Source organism: Artemia franciscana, chromosome 14, assembly GCF_032884065.1.
Source record: "Artemia franciscana chromosome 14, ASM3288406v1, whole genome shotgun sequence".
Taxonomy (NCBI): domain Eukaryota; kingdom Metazoa; phylum Arthropoda; class Branchiopoda; order Anostraca; family Artemiidae; genus Artemia; species Artemia franciscana.
The window spans coordinates 7,331,460-7,353,901 of record NC_088876.1 but is presented as its reverse complement, the minus strand read 5'-3'; the positions used below and the strand labels follow the sequence as shown (position 1 = coordinate 7,353,901).

General features: G+C 33.9%; 2 protein-coding genes across 3 annotated transcripts in view; one reads left to right on the top strand and one right to left on the bottom strand.

Annotated features, from left to right (window-relative positions):
- LOC136035259 (transketolase-like protein 2) overlaps positions 1–2,218 on the top strand; it is a 39,406-nt gene extending 37,188 nt beyond the window's left edge. The window contains exon 11 of the mRNA XM_065716929.1: positions 850–2,218. Within this exon, the coding sequence (XP_065573001.1) occupies positions 850–1,019 (170 nt within the window). The 3' untranslated portion in view covers positions 1,020–2,218. The remainder of the gene's footprint in view (positions 1–849) is intronic.
- Positions 2,219–3,698: 1,480 nt separating this feature from the next.
- Positions 3,699–22,442, bottom strand: part of LOC136035260 (THO complex subunit 7 homolog) — a 31,474-nt gene continuing 12,730 nt past the window's right edge. Inside the window, exons 2-5 of one of the 2 annotated variants that reach the window (XM_065716931.1) lie at positions 22,265–22,388; positions 17,365–17,557; positions 12,468–12,587; positions 3,699–5,718 (exon numbers count right to left, since the gene is read on the bottom strand). In XM_065716931.1, the coding sequence (XP_065573003.1) occupies positions 5,536–5,718; positions 12,468–12,587; positions 17,365–17,557; positions 22,265–22,388 (620 nt within the window). In that variant the 3' untranslated portion in view covers positions 3,699–5,535. The remainder of the gene's footprint in view (positions 5,719–12,467; positions 12,588–17,364; positions 17,558–22,264; positions 22,389–22,442) is intronic. The other variant, XM_065716930.1, reaches the window with a different exon arrangement.

The following is a 22,442-nucleotide window of genomic DNA, read 5'->3' as shown; positions in this document are numbered from 1 at the left end:
CCTTCGCTGTGAAGGGAGTTCAGATTGTTAATTACTTCGCTTAAAAAACTACGCATTGCGGGGGAAAAATTACGATAATAAGTTGTATACCAGGGAAGTGACCCTCGCTCTGTGATTGTTGTTCGTTAAATAAGATTGTTTGTAATAAGATAATTTTTTTTTTCAGCGTTAACTATCTAGATAGGTCACGAAATTAGTTTAAGACCTTAACCTTATTTTGGAAAATTACCAAATACCCTGAAAGTTATCAAATACCCTAATAGCTTTACTTTCTACGCGATTAAAATAAAGTTAAATTAAAATTATTTTGCGAATTGGTTAATAAAAAAAAATAATGTCTTTTTTTGAAGCTTGGTTCCCTAATGCTGAATTAAAAAAAAATTGTTAATGCTGAATTAAAAAAATTACCAATTGAAAGGTAGCAATGAAAAGTTTTGATTCGCAGTATTTTTTACAGGTAAACTTCGTATATGCACATATGTCTTTTTGAGTATATTTTGAAATAAATGAAATATTTCTTTTATACAAGTAAACCTATATATATATATATATATATATATATATATATATATATATATATATATATATATATATATACGTTTTTTCAGTATGTTTTGAAAGGAATGAAATATTTTTACAGGTAAACTTCGTATATGTACATACGTCTTTTTCAGTATATTTTGATAGAACTGAAATGTTTTTTACAAGTAAACTTCGTATTTGTTCATATGTCTTTTTCAGTGTCTTTTGAAAGAAGTGAAATATTTTTTACAAGTAAACCTCGAAAATGTACATACGTCTTTTTCAGGGTGTTTTGAAACAAATAAATGTAATAATGTAATTTTGTAGGTGGTATTGGTGAAGCTGTAGCTTCTGCCCTGTCGACCGATACAAATATTACTGTCAAACGTCTAGCAGTCAATGAGGTTCCACGATCTGGTCCTCCTGAGGCTCTTCTTGAGAAGTACGGTATTAGCGCAAATTGTATAGTCAAGGCCGTTTACAATTTACTCCAATGATTCCTTAGCACTCAATGCATTTGTTTTGAAGTTTAAATTCTTTGTTGATTCTTTTAGCATTTATGTATATGCAGCATCATCTTCCTAAGATATTAGGATTCTTTTCGCATGATTGAGTCTATTTGACTCTTATTTGGCAATACTGTTTGTCTTCGGAAGTTAGCATACATGCTTGTGATATTTTAGAATTTGATTCTTTTGACATTTTTGGTGAAGGCTGAAAAAAACTATTTTCTGGATTATATTTATAACGCAATATCATAAGTTTACTTATCTGTTTTTAAGATGAAACCGTGAAATTTTCCTAAAAAAATGTTACGCTGAACTTAAAAAATCAGTTGTGCTCTTTCTATTGTCCTCAAGTTTTTGAAGAATGATTCTAATTGTAGAATTGCACTGATGGCCCCGAAAAAGTTTAACTGCTTTCGGAATGTTTGTTTAATAATTATGATGCAAAATGGATGCATGACCTCATGCTCAAAGTAGAGAAGTTCTAAAAAAACATATCCATATCAGTATTATCAGCCTTGTCTACAATTCAAAAGATTTCAGGGGAATAGGAATTTGATGTTGTATATCCATAATGCAACCCTCGATATATGTTGTATGCTTCTTGATTTCGTTCTAAGAGTTGTTTTCGCTATGAAGATTTCAAACGTAGCTTAAACGATTCTTTTGTTACCAAGCACAGTGCAGTTACGAAAGAATTTCCTCCCCTTTCTCACATATTGCCTGTATTACACTAGTCACCTTTCGAAGTTTGAATTGGACAATATGCCCAAGGAGTAACTTACAAAAGTGGAAATTGGTGTTGTTGTCTACAGGGAAGACCAACCCCATCTAACGTTAGGAATTTTTTCATGCTTTGTAATTGTTTCTTTTAGAAACTGAGATCAAATACTTGTTACTACTCTAATTTTTTTTATTCTTACGATGAAAAAAAAATGCTAAGAAACGCCAAAAGCTAGATGACGTTCATGATCTTTCGTCGAAACTATCGCCGGTCCCCAGGAATGGCAAGATTAACTTAGAGCACAGAAACTACCGAGACAATTTAATAACTTTGATTGTAAGAATCAAAGATATTTGCACTTATGTCTACTACGAGATTGGTTTTATAACTATACTGTGCTTAGGTTAGATGCAATGAATTGGTGTTCACTGGTTTTTTTTAAGAATAAATTACTTTTTAAAAGTGAGTTTGTTCTTTTACCGTTCATATCGAACGGTAAGTCCTGATATATGATCTTCTTTCTTCTCTTTTTCTTAGAAATGTATGACTCTTAGCACAAAGTTTCCGCAAAAGACGGCTCTTAAAGAAACAATTTGAAGAAAAGAGTCTACGGCAGGGCCGTATCCATTGAGGGTTGATCCGGTTATGACCTTCGCCCCTCATTTCCCGAAATTTTCGCCTTATTCTTACAATACTAAAAAAACTGTAAACAAATTATTGCTTTTTTTGTATCCCCTCATCCCACCCTCGCGAATAAAAGCCGTGGATACGGCCCCAGTCAATAACCATTAGAAAAAAAGATGAAGAATAATCAAACGAATCGCATGTATCACAACCCGTGCTGGACTTCCGAAAAAGGAAAGAGTAAACCATAACTAAATAAAAAAGGAAGGAATTCAAAGAGAGATTTTTTTTTTTAAAAAAACCACTCCGTGGTTTTTACTTGGGTCCAGAAACTCCGTTTGGAATAATAACTAGAGGATTGCTGTCACTCACAAAACCGTCTGTTGATTTCTTTAAAAGGAAGTTTGGCAGACGGAGCTCTAGAAAGAAAACGTAGGTAATTGGTTAACTAGTGGCTTATCAGGCCTCAAGGCCGTATCCAGGAATCTTTAGACAACGTAAAAAGAATTTGTTTATATGCATTTTCGTTACTCTTGCACGAGTCAGATAAAAATGTCAGAGGGTGGAAGTCAAACCCGGACCCCTCCCCCCCAAGATGTGACCTTATCAGGCCCTAAGTTCTAGCCTGTGGCCATGCATTGCATCATTAAAATAGCATTGTACAAGCCATAACTCAGAAAAAGTGCAAATAAGAAAGTGGTAAGATGTATATTGTGAAACGGTACTATGATGCAACAGTTTTAGCAATTCGAAGTTTTAAATAATGGCAACAGTTAAGCCATTACAGTTCAGCCCCAAATAATAGACTATGAAGGTCATACAAAATAATGGTTTATAGACCGATTGTTGAATAACAATAAAGGCTTTACGGTATTGCTTAATTGTACACCAGCCAGTGCCACGGCGGTCAATAGATCTTTTCTTTCAATACTATAGATCTATACGGTCATTGATCTTTTTTTTTTTTTAATACCATACTTAATTTCAATTTTGAAACGTTGGGAAACAATCGAAAAATTTGAGCAACTTCCTAACGCTTATTTATCAGCAAGTGATAATGTGTCACAAGTGATATAGCAACATATTTTCGCTTTTGCTCAGGAAAGGCTAAAATGTGAAATAGGTACGGTCTTTATTCTGCTGTAACCCTTTGATAGTTGTAACCTTATTTAAAAAGGTTGAAAAGTAATGTCTTATAAACTAAATTCTTGGGGTATACTTTCAACAGAATATGTTCAATGAAGTGTCACAAGTGATAAAGTTGTCGGGTATAAGCTAATCGTCCACAAAACAACCAAAAATGAAATGCAAACGAAAAAGGATAAAAAAAAAACATTTATAAACCAACAGTTTCGAAGATACAAAAAATCAAAGATTGCAAATTCAACAAGAAAACAATAAGGTAATTATAACTGTTTTGAATGCACTCTCTCTGTGGAAGGAGCGATTCCAAGGATTATCAGCTCGCTATTACAGCTCATTATTATACCTTCACGCACTCAGAGGGATGGGGTCTCATGTCAGATATGGGATGGGTTGCAAAGTTCCCAAATCAGTAAAACGACAGGCAAGTAAATATAAACTATGAGACTGTAAACGTTTGTATATTAAAAGAAAAGGCAAAAAATCCATTTAGGATCCCGCGGCTTTATTGACGGGTAGGATCATGTATTTTTTTTTTTTTTTTTTTCGTAAATTTTAATCCCAGCCTCATCGATCTCCGATGCTAGTTCGAGTATGGAGCCACAACTCAATACAAATTTCATTTTTACTCAGAAAAAATGCAAATAAGAAAGTGGTAAGGTATATATTGTGAAACGGTACTATGATGTGCCGTTTCATGTCAATGTTTTTTTACTTTCAGTAACGAAAAGTAAAAAAAAACAAACAACTTTTGATGATAATGTAATATTGTATTATAAAAATACCTTGTTCATCCACTGCATGAATTGCTTCGTTCTCAATTCAATATTAAATTCGGTAAAATTGCAGAATATCGGCTCTCCAGAACCGTTAAAGTGGTGTTTTTGATAACTCATCCCCGCTTACCCACCCCAGATGGTCCCATAAATAGCCCTAGGATATACAGTCAATGAAACTTATGTTTCCTTTCTTTATCATTCACATTTTAAAAACGTCTGTAATATATTTTTTCAAACCAATTTTCAGCACCATCACTCAAGCTAAACTGGATATTTGTAGCATACAAATTATAACCAATTTTACAACGGATCGAATCAAACCATTCGAGGTAACGAACTGTAAGTAAGGAGCGAATCGGTCGAATAGTGATCAAAACTCTAAAAAATGAATTTTGATAACAATACACTAAAAGGATTTACATTCTATGCTGATTCCAATAGATACAGTTCATTAGGTTTAATGTCACAAACGCGACTTTGACCATAAAAAAACAGGATAAAATTAGCAATCTAAAAATGCCTCTTTTGCTCTAGTCTCCTTCTAGACACCTTAGTTCCGTCTCAGCTCTGCCCTAAGATGAATGGATGGATGATAAACTATCTATCAACAAGGGAAAATGACAAAATTTTTATAAATTCCAGACAAAGGCTTATGCCAGCTGTGCCTTTCACTCAGACTATCAACTTTCTTGGCTTTTTCTCCAATTAGAATGGATTGATTTTAATTCTTCCCATTCAAAGGAGCATTGAATCCCAAAATTTAGGGGTTTGACATTTTGGTAACTTTTTTCCTTTAGTATTGAATTATCCAACTAGGGCAGATACTACCAGGAGCATCATGTAAGGGGGAGGAGGACGCTCCTCCCCAGTTTTTTCATCCAGTTTGTGAAATTTTTTGAATCGGTAAAAATTGTCAGTCCGGTCTTTTTTTTGGTAAATGGGCTGAATGAAATTTATGACAAAAAATCAATAAAAGAAGATCAGTCTCAGTTGGCAAAGAAAAACTGAAGGAATTTTAATACAAATAACGCCCAAATCAGTCCATAAAAAATAGCGAGCACGTTGGAAAAATCCACTGCCCCCCTTCCCTTCCCCCAGCATTTTGGCTAGTAACGACTCTGAGTCCAACAACCAATCACAGCCTAAAGGATGAAAACTGAAGTTGAATAAAGAAATAAACGGAATTGAGATTTTTTGCTACAAAAGTATTTAGATCAAAAAAGGACCAAAAACACAATTAGTGTTCCATAAACTCTGTTGATGAGTCGAGAGAAACATCGTCAAGTTTTTCATTGTCGATTTCAATGCCGCTCTCGTCTTCGTTCTCTAACGTTGACTCGAGCATATATAATGCATCCATCAACAACATGAACTGCTTTGTTCTCAACTCGATTTTCTGGTCCAGATCTCTTAATTTGCGCTAAAAAAAAGATTATGTATATATATACATTTTCGATATATATCATGTGTTATATATAGATATTAAATGAGACGTAGAATATGCATATACGACATATTATGTATGTCACAGTAAGGCAATGTTTCTCAAAGTGTGCGCCGCGGTGCCCTGGCATGCTCCACGGCCTTTACTGGGGTACCTTGGGCGAACTTATGGTACAAAATATTAAAACGGGTAGAGTAAAATAAATATTAAATCATTAATAAATATACTATCATACCTGGAAATAAAATAAATCATAACTAGTAGAATAAAATAAATGATAAATCATAAATAAATATTAATAATATAAGCGAAAATAATAAATAAATATTAAACAAAATAAAATAAATATTAATTGAAAAATAAATAAAATAGTTTAGTTTTCACGCAACTCTATGCCGCCATTATACTACTACTGCTACTAGCAACTCACCGCAGCACCAAGCCGCCTGAGGCCAACACAGCTACGCACGCGCCTCCTCCATCTCAATCTATTCAAAGCCTCCATCTTTACACCCTCCAAGGAAGTTCCCATATGCTCTAAATCTTTCTTTCTGACATCCTCCCACACCAGACGAGGACAAACTGCTTTCAGTTTAGCCCTAGACGGTTGGCCAAAAAGGACAATCTTCGTCAATCTGTCATCCGCAGAACTTGGCCTAGCCATCACAAACTTTCTTTCATTATAGGCCTAGAAAGGGGGATCTGAGCCACATTTTTCATACAGCCTACTGTTTAAACTACGGTCAGTCAGCCGGGTACCCAGAACAATCCGTAGGCAATTTCTCTGAAAAACATCTGGTAAATCTTCATCCACTTTTCGGAGCGCTCATGCTTTAGAGCCATATTTGACCACTGTCATCACTGTACCTTCCAATATTCTGATCTTGATTTCAGACTTATCTTACCATTCTTTTAAACTTTTTTTAACTGTGAAAAAGAAACAGAACAAAAACACCCAGAGCCTTGGCTGTTCTACTCATACATCCTTACTTCATATTATAATGTTTTCTCCACTTTCTTTACATTCCTTTTGTTTTCGTATGATCTATCACTCAGATAAGTCTTGTGTAAGCCCCTGCTCCTCTCTATTAAATATAAAGCTTCTTCACTAATATTCCTAACTGTAGTCTTAACTTTCTTCCCTAAGAAACCATCATCAACTGCAAAAATAGTTTTTCTAAAATTATTAAAACCATCTTCCACCTAGTCAAATTTTAAACTCTCTAGTTTAGTATTCAACTGTTCCTGGAAAAATGCTGCCATTATACAGCACTATTTATGCAGCCATTATGAATAAGCAACTAGCCCAAGGTAAATAAATTGTTATAAGGACTAGTTTCGTTCAGTAATTAAACAATAGAATATCTAGTCCAAATTGGGTCTAACATACATCAAAAGAATACTTTTTATACTGAACTCAAATATACGAAAATCGTCCATTTTGAGTTTACTCATCAAAATCGCAAAATATTTTCTTATTTTGCAATATTTGTTTTTCAAGTTGTCGATATTATATACTTATACTATGTAATTTCAGCAGCTGCATAGCATTCATTCCTTGCATCCAACTTCCATTATATCCTCCCTCCTTTACAAGCCAATTTAGGAGATGTTAGACGTTAGACTATAGCACAGAGGCCTCTTAAATTATGGCATTTTAGGAGATGTTGGAGGCTATATGACTAGGGAGTTCAAAATTTTCAGAATGTATTTAAACTTCAAATAGTTTAAATTTAAAATATTTAGCACTGAGTGGTATTTCAATTTTTTAATAGCCTCTGTGCTATAGCCTATAGCATTTACTAATATGGCCTAATTTTCAATGACACAATAAAAATATAAATACCCCAGTGCTATAGCCTCTAATATCTCCTAAAATGGTCAAATTTAAATATCCACACTTCTATAGCCCAAATCACTTCTATAGCCTCATCACACTTCTATAGCCTCAAAGACCTCCTAAGATGGTACATTTTAAATATCCCCAGTACTATAGCCTCTGACGTCTCCTAAAATGGTGCAACCCCAGTTCTATATCCTTTAACATCTTTTAAAATGATACAATTTAAATACCCCCACTGTTATAGCCTCTAATATCTCCTAAAACGGCGTTGTGTTCAATGGCGTGAAAAAAATTTGAATACACCTCAGTGCTATAGTCTCTAAGATATTCTCAATTGGCGCTGTTTTTATCTCTAGCCCTTTTAACCAATTAAACAAATCATTTTAACAATATTTCGCAGGTAATGTAGCCCCCATTCTGGATGGTATCATCGTCCAAAATTTGATCATTTTTTACCAAAGCTGTGGTAAAACCAATTTTAGTCTTAGTCCAAAATGGTTCATTATTGGTCGGAATGTGATGGCGTCAGAGACGCGAATATTCACTTTAAAGCTGCTCAATGATTTAATCTTCAAATAGAGAATTTGTATTCATTTCAACACGTTTTCCCAGCGATCGTCTCAGGAAATACTTTGTCTTTACACTATCCGTAAACATGGCCTGGCACAAGCAGTAGGGCTTTTGTTATGAAAATAAAATATTTACGAAATAAAAATAAAAATAAAATATATTTTTATTAAGTTAAACTAATTAATTAAGTTAATTAAAGTATGTTCAATGGCACAAAAAAAGTTAAATACACCTCATTGCTATAGGCTCTAATATCTCCAAAAGTGGTTCAATATTAATACCCTCAGTGCTGTAGCCTCTAATATCTCCTAAAATGGTACAAATTAAACCCCCCAGTGCTATAGCCCCTAAGATAACCTCAAATGGCGCAGTTTTCACCTCTAGCCCTTTTAACCAATTAAACAATTCATTTTAACAATATTTCCTAAAATGGAACAAATTAAACATCCCAGTGCTATAGCCACTAAGATACCCCGAATGGCGCAGTATTCACCTCTAACCCTTTTTACCATTTAAACTATTGTCCATTTTAACAATATTTCACAAGTTAAAATAATCAAATAAAGTTAAGAGTTTAAGCTGAGATAATTAATACTTTGAAGATATTTTGAATTTCTACCAATCTTGGGGTCACGAGTTGGAACCCAACACTAGCGTTTTTTCCGTCAATAAAAACTAAAACATTGAAAAGAGTTCTTTTGTTGTCAAAAGCGACATTTATGGAGAAAAAAGAATTAACTATTTTAGGCATGCAGCAGGATATATAATTCGATTAAAGGGAGATGGGGCCCATTTTTATTTTGTAAATGAGGCGTTCTAAAGTAATAGATTTAGAAAAACTCCGTTCACAATGAGACTTCATTAATGCCAGGATCTACCCAGTGCCAATAAGAGAATCAAACTTTTTCACAGAATTTTCCGATTGGTTGAAAAACATAAAATCTGATAAGTTCAAATCAGGGCAAGCTAAATGTCAGTTTTATAAGCAAATCTCATTGTGAATAGGCCTTAAATCTATCATGTTTAATCCTGGGGGATTACTTTAAAAGTTTCGAAGAGAGCTTTGTTGAAAGGAGATAGTCGGTTTCATGTTGGATAGGCATAACAATTTTTCGCCGAGATTCCTCACAAAATAGTACACGCAACCATCTTCTATTAGTTCCATTCTACTTACCGTTGGCAGGAATATGTAACTAGTAGCTGGAGACTAGGGTACCACGGTGTAAGAATTAGGTAAGTCCCGGCTAGGCCCAAGCTTGAGTTCAAACTCAGTGCAAAACGAGCTAATTTTTGATTTGATGCAAATTCCTTTTGTTTATACTTTTGTCGATTGACCTGAATGTGGTCAACTAAGTGGAAATCTAATACATAATGTTTTATTATATCTTTCAGTGTTTCCATAGTTTTATTATCAAATGTAAGGGCCGGTTGACAAAGGTAAAAGCTGGGCTAAACAGCCCAGCAATGGCCGATGTCGACGTCAGCAAAGGTGTAAAGGTGAAAAATTCTTATAAAAGAGTATAGTGATGAAAGTTTATTGTTCAGGCAATTTTCAATTTTCGTCGTGAAATTTGACTATTTGGCAATGCTGGCAGCCCTATGAAAGTCTTTTTTTTTCTGTTAAACAACCGGGAAAGGTACTTTATAGGTGCACACAAAATTTAAAGCCTTGCTGCTAACCAAAAATAACTCCACCTAAATAAAAACTAATTTTCTGATACCAATAATTAATAAACAAAAATATTTTCAAATCAAAGAAAAAAAAGAAGCCAGTTAAAATGTGCCCCGAATACATTATTTGAGCTTGGAGGTTATGATCAAGAATACAAACAACCTAAACAATGAAAATTAAAAGAAACCAAAGAATCAAGACAATATTGGGAGGAGGGGCAAACGACTAGTGTTTAAGCCTCAAAGAGCAGGGTATGACGTTTTTATGACAATTATTTGATTTAGGGTTGAAATACTTTTATTTACAAATAAGCTAGTACTTTTCTATTAACAAGAGAATAAAGAGCCATTTTCCATTTCTATTTTTTCTGAAAGAATTTCAGTGCAAGTAAAAAACGTGTCATGTCGCTTGTCCGGAGTTGCGGCTAAGAAACTGTCGTTCAGTTTTAATTGTCTGAGCAAGCTCCTCAGAAACTTGGCCGAAAGCCAAATATAATCCTTTGTACTGAACTCAGATATAAACTAGGTGTAATCGGGTCTTTTAACGTTTCTGATATATTAGCATTTCATTGAAAAACAAGAGCTAAGAGCTCATATGGCACTTTTGACGAGGTCGGAACAGCCAAAAGCCAAGAGCTCATTTGGCATGAGCTCTAAGAAATTTCAAAAAATCAAAAGATTGATTTAAAAGGAAAATCAGAGGCTTCATAACGGTTGGGATTTAAAATAAGAGCTCTGAAACACAAGGTACCTCTAAATATCAAAATTCATTAAGATCCGATCACCCACTCGTAAGTTAAAATACCTCATTTTTTCCAATTTTTATCGCCCTTCAGCCCCCCAAAGGGTCGAATCGGGGAAAACGACTTTATCAAGTCAATTTGTGCAGGTCCCTTACACGCCTACCAATTTTTATCGTGCTAACTCCCCCAAAGAGAGTGGCTCCAGTCCAGCTACATCAATCACGTATCTACGACATTTGCTTATTCTACCCACCGAGTTTCATCCCGATCTCTCCAATCTAAGCGTTTTCCGTGATTTCCGGTTTCCCCCTCCAACTCCCCCCAATGTCACCAGACCTTGTCGGGATTTAAAATAAAAGCTCTGAGACATTGGTTCCTTCTAAATATCAAATTTTATTAAGATCCGGTCACCCGTTCTTAAGTTAAAAATACCTCAATTTTTCTAATATTTCAAAATTAACACACAACCCCCAACTCCCCCAAAGAGAGTGGATCCGTTCCAGTTATGTCAATCACGTATCTAGAACGTGTGCTCATTTTTACCATCAAGTTTCATCCCGATCTCTCCACTCTAAGCGTTTTCCAAGATTCATGTCCCCCCCCCTCCAGCCCCTTATGTCCTTGGGTCCGATTTGAATTGAAAATGGAGCATCTGAGACATAAGATCTTTCTATATATCAAGTTCCATTAAGATCCGATCGCCCATTCGTAAGATAAAGATACCTAAATTTCACATTTTCCAAAATTTCCGGTTTCCCCCTCCGACTCCCCCCAATGTCACCAGATATGGTCAGGGTTTAAAATAATATCTTTGAAGCACAAGATCCTTCTAAACAGCAAATTTCATTAAGATATGATAACCTGTTCGTAAGTTACAAATACCTCATTTTTTCTAATTTTTCCGAATTACCCCCCCCCCAACTCTCCCAAAGAGATCGGATCCGGTCCGTGCATGTCAGTCACGTATCTTGGATCGACAGACCAACAGAATTTGCGATCGCTATGTGCCACTTGGTAAATACCAAGTCCCATAAAAAAAAAAAAAAATCATATATACAACCATGAGGCCTGCGTAGCACAGGTGTTAATCTCCACATACTGTGCCCTCAACCGAGAGTTCTATTCTTGACCGATAATTATACGAAAAATCCTCCAACGCTTCCCGTGTTTTCTCCCAGATTTCTTAGTTAACCATTTCAAGCTGGGAAAACTTATCCTTTGTCTTTTAGGGAACACCACTAATCCCCGCCCCAAACCCAGTTGAGTAATGCCGTCAAAGTTCTGGGGCAGGAGGCAAAGTTAGTGCCGATTTTCCCAAATCAAGTAAAAACAACAGTACAAACTGAAAAATGATCTATATATTACCATAAAGGCAAAGATGTATTGAATCATGAATCTTAACACTTAACAGTGAGGAGGGGAAATAGAATTAAAAAAATATAGGAATTTAACAATTTCAAAACACTTGAATCATGCATAATATAAGTTTGGTGGGGATTAACCGTATTATATTACAAAATATGAATAAATTAAGTAGCCTGGAGAAAATAAAAACTGATTTTTTGTTGATGATAGTGTCTATCACGAAAGGAAATTTAAGGATATGAATTACGAATAAAATATTACCTTGCAATAGTTTTAACAATGAAGTAAATCTCCAGAAAGGGCCTGAAATGCGCTCATATATAGGTTTAAGAACTGTTTACATGTCACAAGGGGAAAGGGATGAACCTAGTACTACATTCTCTAAAAGTATGGCTTTAAAATGGAACCTTGGAAACTATCAACTCTCTAAATTTTTCGCTATGTGTGCGAAAAGATATAAAGCAAGAGAGACCCACTTCTCAGATGCACAAAAAAAGAGAAAAACCGAACAAATTAAAAGGGCCAAAGCGTACCTCAGAATCTGCCAATTGCCTGCGAGTTTCTTTGAGTTGCTTTTCCTCTTCCTTGCGATTTGGATATTGGCATATTAGTTTTGCTATTGAATCGTACTCCATTCTCTGTTTCCGGACAATCTAAAATGAAACATCCCATGGTTCAGATCTACTCAGCCATTGGCCAGACCAGTGTTGCCACTTGAGGTAGCTGCCCTCTAGATTTCGAAAAATAAATTTTTCGGTGTTTTCACTGAAAAATTTGAAAAAATCTACCCCTTCCTAACATTAAAAAAAAATCTTTTGACATGCAGTTCTACCAAAATTGGTACCCCCTTTATCGAACTGTTTGAAGAGATTCAATACCTTAAAGAATCACCCTATCTCGTCTATTATAGCCTTTTTTGTGTGAGTGACCAAACTATTTAGAATTGATAGGGCTGTCTTGGCAAAACTTACAGATCTGCAATAAACGACCCAAATAAACGACAGGAAAGTAAAAGCTGAAACATACTTTTCCAGAAACTTGAAAAAGACCATTTAGTATCTCCTGTTTTTTGCAGGAGATAAAGATACCCAGATTTAATGAAACTTGCATCATTAGGAAGTATGAATTTTTTTTTGTGTTAAAGAAACACGAATTTTTTTAACATTCAGGACAGTCCCTTAAAATGTCCTAGCACGGTTTTTTTTTAACATTCAGGAAAGAACAGTCCCTTAATATATCCTAGCACACCCGCTAGAAAAAGGCTAGACCCTCCACCAAGTCGTCCTCAGTGCTCACTCCAGAAAAGACTTCTGCTCTTGCAGAGTTCACTTCAGAAGGCTAGATTTTGTTGTTGTTGCTTTTGTTTTTTTTCCCTTTCTCCTTTTTTTTGAGCACTGATTATGACTTGGCGGGGTCCTTTCAAAATATTTGCTTGATTTTCGTCTTCATATTTTGCTACTGGCTGACAAAATCCTCGTTTTTTCACCTATTTGATTTTCTCTTTTTCATTTATTATTTCCTTTCTTGGTTTCACATGTCTCTGTATGATAAATGGCTCCCTGAGCAACCGGTACCAGTTTGGGAATATACACTCCATACAATCCAGACCATTTTTCAGACCATCCAGACCATATCCAGACACACAATCAGACCACACAATCCAGACCATACAATCCATGTCATTTTTCTGATCCCACAGTAGCTTTTCCTACTGTGAGGACAGAAGAGTTGCTGCAGACACCGAAAAAACGCAGATTTGGTATTGCGGAGTCCCACAGGGATCTGTTCTAGGTCTAATTCTTTCCTTGTGGTTCATGAATGATATGCCTAATTGTGCACCAGATTGCTGTTTCAAGGTTAGATACAATTCGCCTGAATGTGACAAAACCATTGTTTGCTGATGACATAATAGCTGCTAGCACCGTCAAGACGGAAGAATTGCTGCAGAAACCAACAAATCACACGTTCGATGTTGCGAGTCCCACTGGGATCTATCCTAGGTCTAACACTTTTCCTGTTGCTCGTTAATGACATGCCTATATGTGTTCCAGATTACTGTTCCACGGTTAGTTATATCTCACCGGAATGTGACAGTCCCATTTTTTGCTGATAAGACAGCAGCTGTCAGTACAGCGAAGACATAAGAGTTGCCTCTGACACCAACAAAACATACAGCTCATAACATCATTCTGAAATGAGGGTGATAAGGTCCAAATTAATTTGTATAATTCAGCATTTCGTCCCTTTATCCCAGTCTTCTGGATTTCATCCTTAGACACGGGAAAGGGCAATGGGAAGTGGAACTTTAAAGTGTGTTTCTTCCCATAAATGGCAGGACGTTTGTATCGATTAAATCCTGTCATTCCTTGGTCTGTGTCCTTGGTGTAATGAGAAAATTTAAAAGATATTTTCCTCTTTCCATCACACATCTTCTTCATTTTCCCCCCAGCCCACCCAGATATATGTTATTGCAACAATGCTTACCTTGGGAGTTTTTCTACCTTTTGCTCATCTGGTGCGTGTTTTGTAAAACAATTGTGTGGAATGGACGAGTTTAGGACACAGTACAGCAGGTTCTGACCCATTATATTTAGAAAATGGAAACCGTGTTTATCACTCTGTTTGTATGGATAAGTTTCTATTGCTCATCATAGCTTTCATTCTATCTTAGCTCTTCCTGAATTCTGAAGGTGAGTCGTTTCTGAGCTATAACTCTTGGGCCCAACCATCGTACCTTTATAAGGATTTGCCATTCTCTATAATTCCTCAACGCTGTCTATCAGAAAACGAAGGTTCAATCACTTATTATTTCTAAGATTTCTTATTTCTAACATAAAGAACATAATTTCTAACAACAGAGTTTACGACATGGGTAAAAAAGGTGATAAGAAATAATCCTCATCTTAACTGTCATTCTATCTTAGCTCTTTCTAGATTCTAAAGGTAAATCGTTTCTAAGTCATGAGCTTTAAACCCCCTCTCCCATTATTCCTTTATAAAGATTAGCCATTCTCAAAAATTCCTCAATGCTGTCTATCAGATAATGAACATTTAATCAGTTATAATTTCTAAATTTCTTATTTCTAACAAGAGAACGAATTTCTAAAAACAGAGTTTACAACAGGGTAAAAAACGTGGAATATTTGGTGTCCATTCCCGACATACCCTTATTTTAATAAATAAAAAAAACAAGTTTTTTTAACTGCAAGTAAGGAGCGACATCAAAACTTAAAACGAACAGAAATTATTCCGTATATGAAAGGGGTTGTCCCCTCCTCGACGCCTCGCTCTTTACGCTAAAGTTTGACTCTTTTTCACAACTCTACTTTTTAAAACAATAAAAAAAACTTTAGCGTAAAGAGAGAGGCGTTGAGGAGGGGATAACCCCTTTCATATACGAAATAATTTCTGTTTGTTTTAAGTTTGACGTCGCTCCTTACTTGCAGTTAAAAAAAAAACCTATTTTTTTAAATTTAATTTCCGAACGTTTTTTATTTAATGCATGTTTTGATTTTGGCTCACCGCACATGAATAAATAAAACGAAATTAAATTTCATCAATACCTCGCTCTTTACACTAAAGCTTGAACATTGTCTCAAATCTTTAAGAATGACCCCCGAATCATAAAGAAGGTAGAATAAATAGTTGAAATTATTTAAAATACTTTAGCGTAAAGAGCAAGGGATTGTGGAGGAGACGAACCCCCTTATATACGTAATATTTTATATTCGTCTTAAGTTTCAATGCTGCTCATTACTTCCAATTGAAAAAAATGTATTCGTTTTCTCTTTTTTTTTTAGATAATGCTAGAAATGCCCGCACCTCCTTCATGGAAATTCTTTTCCCTCATGATAAATTCTTCCATGGATAGATCCTCCCACATAACCCCCTGACCCACCCCACCCCAACGTGAAAACGTCTATATGTAAACAATGGTCAAAGTTTGTAACTTGCAGCCCCTTCCCCGGGGACTGTGGGGGATTAAGTCATCCCCAAAGACATAGTTATTAGGTTTTAGACTAAGCTAAACAGAATGCCTATCTCAATATTTTGATCCGGCAACTTTGGGGGAAAATGTGCGTGGGAGGGGGACTAGATGCCCTCCAATTTTTTTGTCACTCAAAAAGGACACTTGAACTTTTAATTTCCGTTAGAATGAGCCCTCTTGCGACATTCTAGGACAACTGGGTCGATAAGATTACCCCTGGGTGAAAAAAAGAAAAAAAAAACAAATAAACACGCATCCGTGATCTGTCTTCTGGCAAAAATTAAAAAAAAAAAAAGTCGCATAATTTATACAGTAGGGTTCTCTGATACGCTGACTCTCATGATTTTATTTTCATTTTGATTCTATGACTATTAGGGGGTGTTTCCCCCTATTTTCTAAAATAACACAAATTTTCTGAGGCTCGTAACTTTTGATGGGTAAGACTAAACTTGATCAAACTTATATATTTAAAATCAGCATTAAAATGCGATTCTTTTGATGTAACTACCGGTATAAAAATTCCGTTTCTTAGAGTTTTGATTACTATTGAGCTGGGTCGCTCCTTACTACAGTTCGTTACCACGAATTGTTTGATTAATTCAATTAATACGGTAGTAAAGGTACAAAGCAAGGATCTCCTACGCCCTGTCCAGGTCCATTCCCCTTTGAATCCTATTCCACGATTTTCTCAAGGGCATAATCATAATTTTAAAAGCTTGACCAGAGCCTACACCTTCCTTAAAAAGTTGTAAAGCGTTTAAAGCACCATAATTCGGTAAGAAATGCGCATAACCGTTTAAGAATAGAGAATCGAAAATTCGGGAATAAGAGCATTTTGAACGCTTTTGTTCATATTTAGACTGGAACACAGCATACAGAGTATGATAGCTTAGCCTATCTAAGAGCCTCAGTTCACAACTGTGACACTTGGTCCTCTATAGAGGCTTATTCCCCATTTGTTAGTCCACCAAGGTTGACGTTTTCTTTCCTTCATAGGGGGGATCAGAATTTGGAACCATTTTGACCAAAAATTATATATTAGTAACATTTCTTCGTTTAAGAGAGCAACACAGGAAATTCTTTTCATTAAAGGTCTTTCAATCCTTTTTTTTTGTGTGGGCCGTTGTTTTTTGAGGGGTTACTAAGATATATATATATATATATATATATATATATATATATATATATATATATATATAAATATATATATATATATATATATATATATATATATATATATATATATATATATATATATATATATATATATATATATATATATATATATATATATATATAATATTTACGTTAATATATATGTAAATATATCTCCTTTTCTCATCACTATTACATACTCCGATCAGATTCACTATAACTTCACAATCAGCGTAAGTGTAACTTCAGCAATTCAGATAAAAAAGTATCAGAAAAATAATAATTACCTGAGCATTTTCCAAGTCTTTTTTGGCTGTTAATATATCGTTGCGAAGCTCCTCAATTTTCTTTCCAATACTTTCATGTAAGGAATTATAGGCCTTTTCTTCCTTGCTTGTCATGCCTATTATTAAATGAGTTTTCAGCATATTCCATTCAGCTTGGCTCAAGTGAAATTTCAGCAATTCTTCATCATTTTTGCTGAATTAATTAAAAAACTAAATAAGACGAAGTAAATATAAAATGTAAATCATGAAAGGAAATGCAATAAAGACAAAGAAAAAAAGAAACACAAAATTAAGCTCATGTTACCTTTTTTTCAGAGTGAGAAATTTTCCTTTTAATTAAGGACCAACATTCACAATAAATTATTTCAAACAGACCTACCACGTCAAAATCTATACGGATTTGCTTGTGGCAGGACTCAATATTTTAATCACTTACTAAATATGTATATTAAAAAAAGAAGAAAAATGCAACTTTTGTAAATAAATAAAAAATAAAACTCTTAATAATACTTAGTTACATAGTTAATTTATATTTTTAAATAAAGAAAAAGATGCAGTAAAAACTTATTTATGGACACAATATGAATTATGTGCTTTATCATGGCTGCCCTAACACGATTTGAAACATGTTAATATTCAGTTGGATTCGATTGAACTTTTGTTGATACTTTATCATGGTTACAGCAGCAGCTGCAACAAAGCAAATAGCAGACCACGGCCCATAGCAACCAGAAATTAAAGAACTAGCTTTTTAAAGAAACTTTCGATTGGTAAATTTTTCAAATACTGTTTGAAAAATACACATTTTCATTCGGATTTCATTGAACAGTACTACATAATTGCGAGAGGAAATTTCTGAGAATTTCTTCATTATACACAACGATCAAAATACCATTTATGCATTGAAGCAGTATCTCTATTTTTCCCATGGCTGATCACACCAGGACAGTGGTCATAGAATATCAAGAGAGGGCACATTTTAACCCTAACAAAAATATTAAGCACTGTCTTTAGTTACAAACAGACTGCGTTAGAGCAACACACTTTTCCGTGCTATTTTGTGTTGCAAAATCAACTTTCACGAAATAAAGTCAAACTACCAAGGAAAAGCAGTTGGTTTTCCAAAACCTAAAACCAAGTACTGGAAGTTTACTGTTATCCATCTTGAAAACTGAGGAATATCATATTTTAGCATTAGTAGCAAAACTGCTGTATCCGAAGTGGATTTATGTGAACTCTGTGGGAGAATAAACAGATGTAGCCAAAAATGGCGTCCTTTGACAAAAATGACGTAAAAAACTATGTCATTTTTGTAGCCACAATCCTATATGGTGTCATATTTTTAGATTTTTTGTGATCTTCTTAGTCATACATTTTTCTGATTTTTACAAAAATCTACTTTTAGTTTTAAAATAACTTTAGAATATATAGCAGGACATTTTGAATTGATTAGCTGAGTTGCTCCAAAGGTACTATTCATTTCAGTGTGGTCAGACAATTCCAAATTTTAATTGATAATTACATTATAGGTTTCAGACAAACCTATATAAAATATAAATATAAACCTATATAAAATAAACTAAACCTAATATAAAATAAACCTATATAAAATATAAATTCGCTTCAGACAAACCTACAGAGGGTGGACAATCAACTTCCAGAAATACATTAAAAGAAAGCAGTTGATCTGGGTAAGTAAAATTTCTAGGGATATTCGGGAGTTAATTAAGAAAAGTTTGATTTGCACAACTCAATTTTTTTTTTTTTTTTTGAAACGAAACTTAAAGTACCTAGGGCATTAAAAATGAACTCTGATTCTTCAAAGTGGTTATGTGGAAAATTACACAACAATATATGTCTTTAAAAATTAGGACAACCCAGGAACTCACTTTTTAAAGAGAAAGATGTCAGATGCAGGTATGTAGTTTTACAATTAGCGAGCGCCAAGTTTGAAAATAAGGAACGTGTGTGAGAAATCAGCAGAAAATGAGCAAAACATATTTAGCATCATGGAGCTCTAGAAAATGTAAGTTTTCTTACATTATATATATATATATTATATTATATATATATATATATTATATATATATATATATATATATATATATATATATATATATATATATATATTATATATTATATATATATATATATTCTTACATTATAGCAGTTTCTTGACTGCTATAGCAGAAGACAAACGCTATATAAATCTGAGATATGCATCAATATGAATATTTACTAAAATTATTTAAGAATAAACACTTCAAATTATAAGTTAATTGACTTACCTACAAATACATCTTTCTATGAAGACCAATTACGCTATCATATTTTTTTTTTTTTATATTTGTCACTTTAGTTGAATATTAGTGTATCAATAGAATCCTCATTTTCTTTTGATTTCAAAATATCACTTTTATTACCTTATTTTTACATATTCCCCCTTGCCCATACTTTTTCAATAGCCCAATTGAACATAAAGCTTGTATACATCAGTTAATTCTTGTACTGCTGAACAATCAGCTGCAGACAAAACAGGTATTCTAAATGATTTCTGTAACAAAAAAGTGTTTGCAAACAAAAAACGCTTCCACTTGTTTCCTTTTTTGATTCAGTGTGGCAACAAAGCTAAGAATGTACGTAACGAAAATTTTAATAATTGTATAACATTTTAATAATGTTGATAATTTTTAATTAAATTTAATAATAATGTTATAAATTTTTAATAATTGTATAACAGCCAAAAGAGAAATGGTAGAAAACCCCAGTTTTCGGGTATGGACAAAGTTAAGATGGGTCCAGGGGGTTTAATTGCTTTAATTTTCATGTCTTCGGTACTTTAAGGAATGTACTTTATTATACAGTTATTTTTGTTATAAAGAACAAATTATTTACGATTTTTTTTAAATAATTGTATAAAAACCAAAAGAAAAAGGGTAGAAAACCCCGGTTTTCGGGTACGGATAAAATTGAGATGGGTCCAGGGGGAAAAATTTGCTTTAATTTTCATGTCTTCGGCACTTTGAAGAATGTACTTTTATTATATAGTTATTTTTGTTATGAAGAGCAAATTACTTGCGAATATTTTTTTTTATAACTTTATAACAACCAAAAGGGAAATGGTAGAAAACCCCGGTTTTCGGGTATGGATAAAATTGAGATGGGTCCAGGAGGTATAGATTGCTTTAATTTTCATGTCTTCGGTACCTTAAGGAATGTACTTTATTATACAGTTATTTTTGTTGTAAAGAACAAATTATTTATGCAGTTTAGCAGATATGTTCAATTATAAGTATTTCAAAGATATAATAGGTTCAATAGCTGAACAATATAGCCATTCTGCTTATTAATTTAGATAATAAAATGATTTCAAATGTAAAAAGAAATATAAGCATGATAATTTTTACACAGGTTCAACTACTTGGGGGCGAGCGGGAGAGGCTTTAAAAAAGAAGGTTGCACTTTGGGAACCATTTTTTTGGGATACTGCATGATTTCTCATGCAGTGTCCCTTGGGAAAATCTCAGAATTGTGGGAAGAGGTGTGTGGTGACGAAGCCATGCATTGACTGAAACACCTCAGTAAACTCCAGCCATTATTTTGAAGTGTTATCACCATATTCGATACTCAGTATGCCTGACAGAACTTTGCAGTTATGGGGAAGCAAATACATTTTGTTTTATATAACATGTAATCTTAGCAGTTTTTATTTTTTAAATTAACTTTGATTTTATTAATTTGATTAACTTTGTTAAGCAAATATTACAAAATTAACTAATTAGATATAATTTTATAACATAATTGATAAAATGTAAACAAAGCACATTGCCCATCTCTGAGTAGAATTTTCGAAAAACACAAAATACCAAATCATATTATCAATGCTAAGAAAGCACAGAAACATGGAAACATCAGTGAATCTTGCATGTGAATGACATATTTACATGAGCATATCACCGATAATCCCCATAATCATAGCAACACATTGCTAAAAATTAACATAACAATAAAACAACCGAATTTTACTTTTTTGGCTCAATAAAAAAGGAAAATAGCCTAGGTGGGTGAAAAGTCTAAAAGGGTGAAAAAATCGGCATTAATTTTTTCTGATCGGTGGGAGGTATGAGGAGAGAACTTGGATATTTAAAAAAAATGTATATGTTTGGCCAAAAACTCCCAATTCCAATTCTTTCAAATCAAACTTTTTTTCTAAAAACTTGCCTCAGGAGAGGATTCCTGGACAAATCCTACATGAGATTTAACCTAACCCCCAGCTTAAAAGAAAGACATAGACTAGACTTAGAATGAAATGACAAGAATAACATAAACTTAGATGAAATGGAAATAGTAAAGAAACAAAAATGGTATGACAGGAATGATAAGAAAGACATAGACTAGACTTAGAACGACAGAATGACACAGATATAGTAAAGAAACGAGAACATCATGACAAAGATGGCAAAGACTAGACTTAGAATGACATAGACTTAGTTGAAATGCAAATATTAAAGAAACAGGAATGACATGACAAGACTGACAAGAAATACATAGAAGTAGAGTGACATGACAAGAATGACATAAACTTAGATGAAATAGAAATAATAAAGAAACAAGAATGGCATGACAGGAACGACAAGAAAGACATAGACTAGACTTAGAACGACAAAATGACATAGATAAAGTAAAGAATAATATGACAAGGATGACAAAGACTAGACTTAAAACGACATAGATTTAGATGAAATGGAAATGTTAAAGAAAAAGGAATAACATGACAAGAAAGACACAGACTAGACTTAGAATGACATAGAATTGGATGAAATGGAAATAGTAAAGAAACAAAGACTAGGCTTAGAATGAAATAGAACTGGGTGAAATGGAAAAATTTAAGTAACCATACAATTCTTCAAGCGACTCGTACTTCCATGTGCATAGCTTCACCCAGTCTCGAAAGATACCCAATATTTTCTTTTCATCACCAGCACCGTCACCATCAACTAGGAGTCGTCGGCGTAGAATTTCTTCTGCAAAACATAAAATCAGACAGGCTCATGAGTAGGGTACACAATTAAACTCCC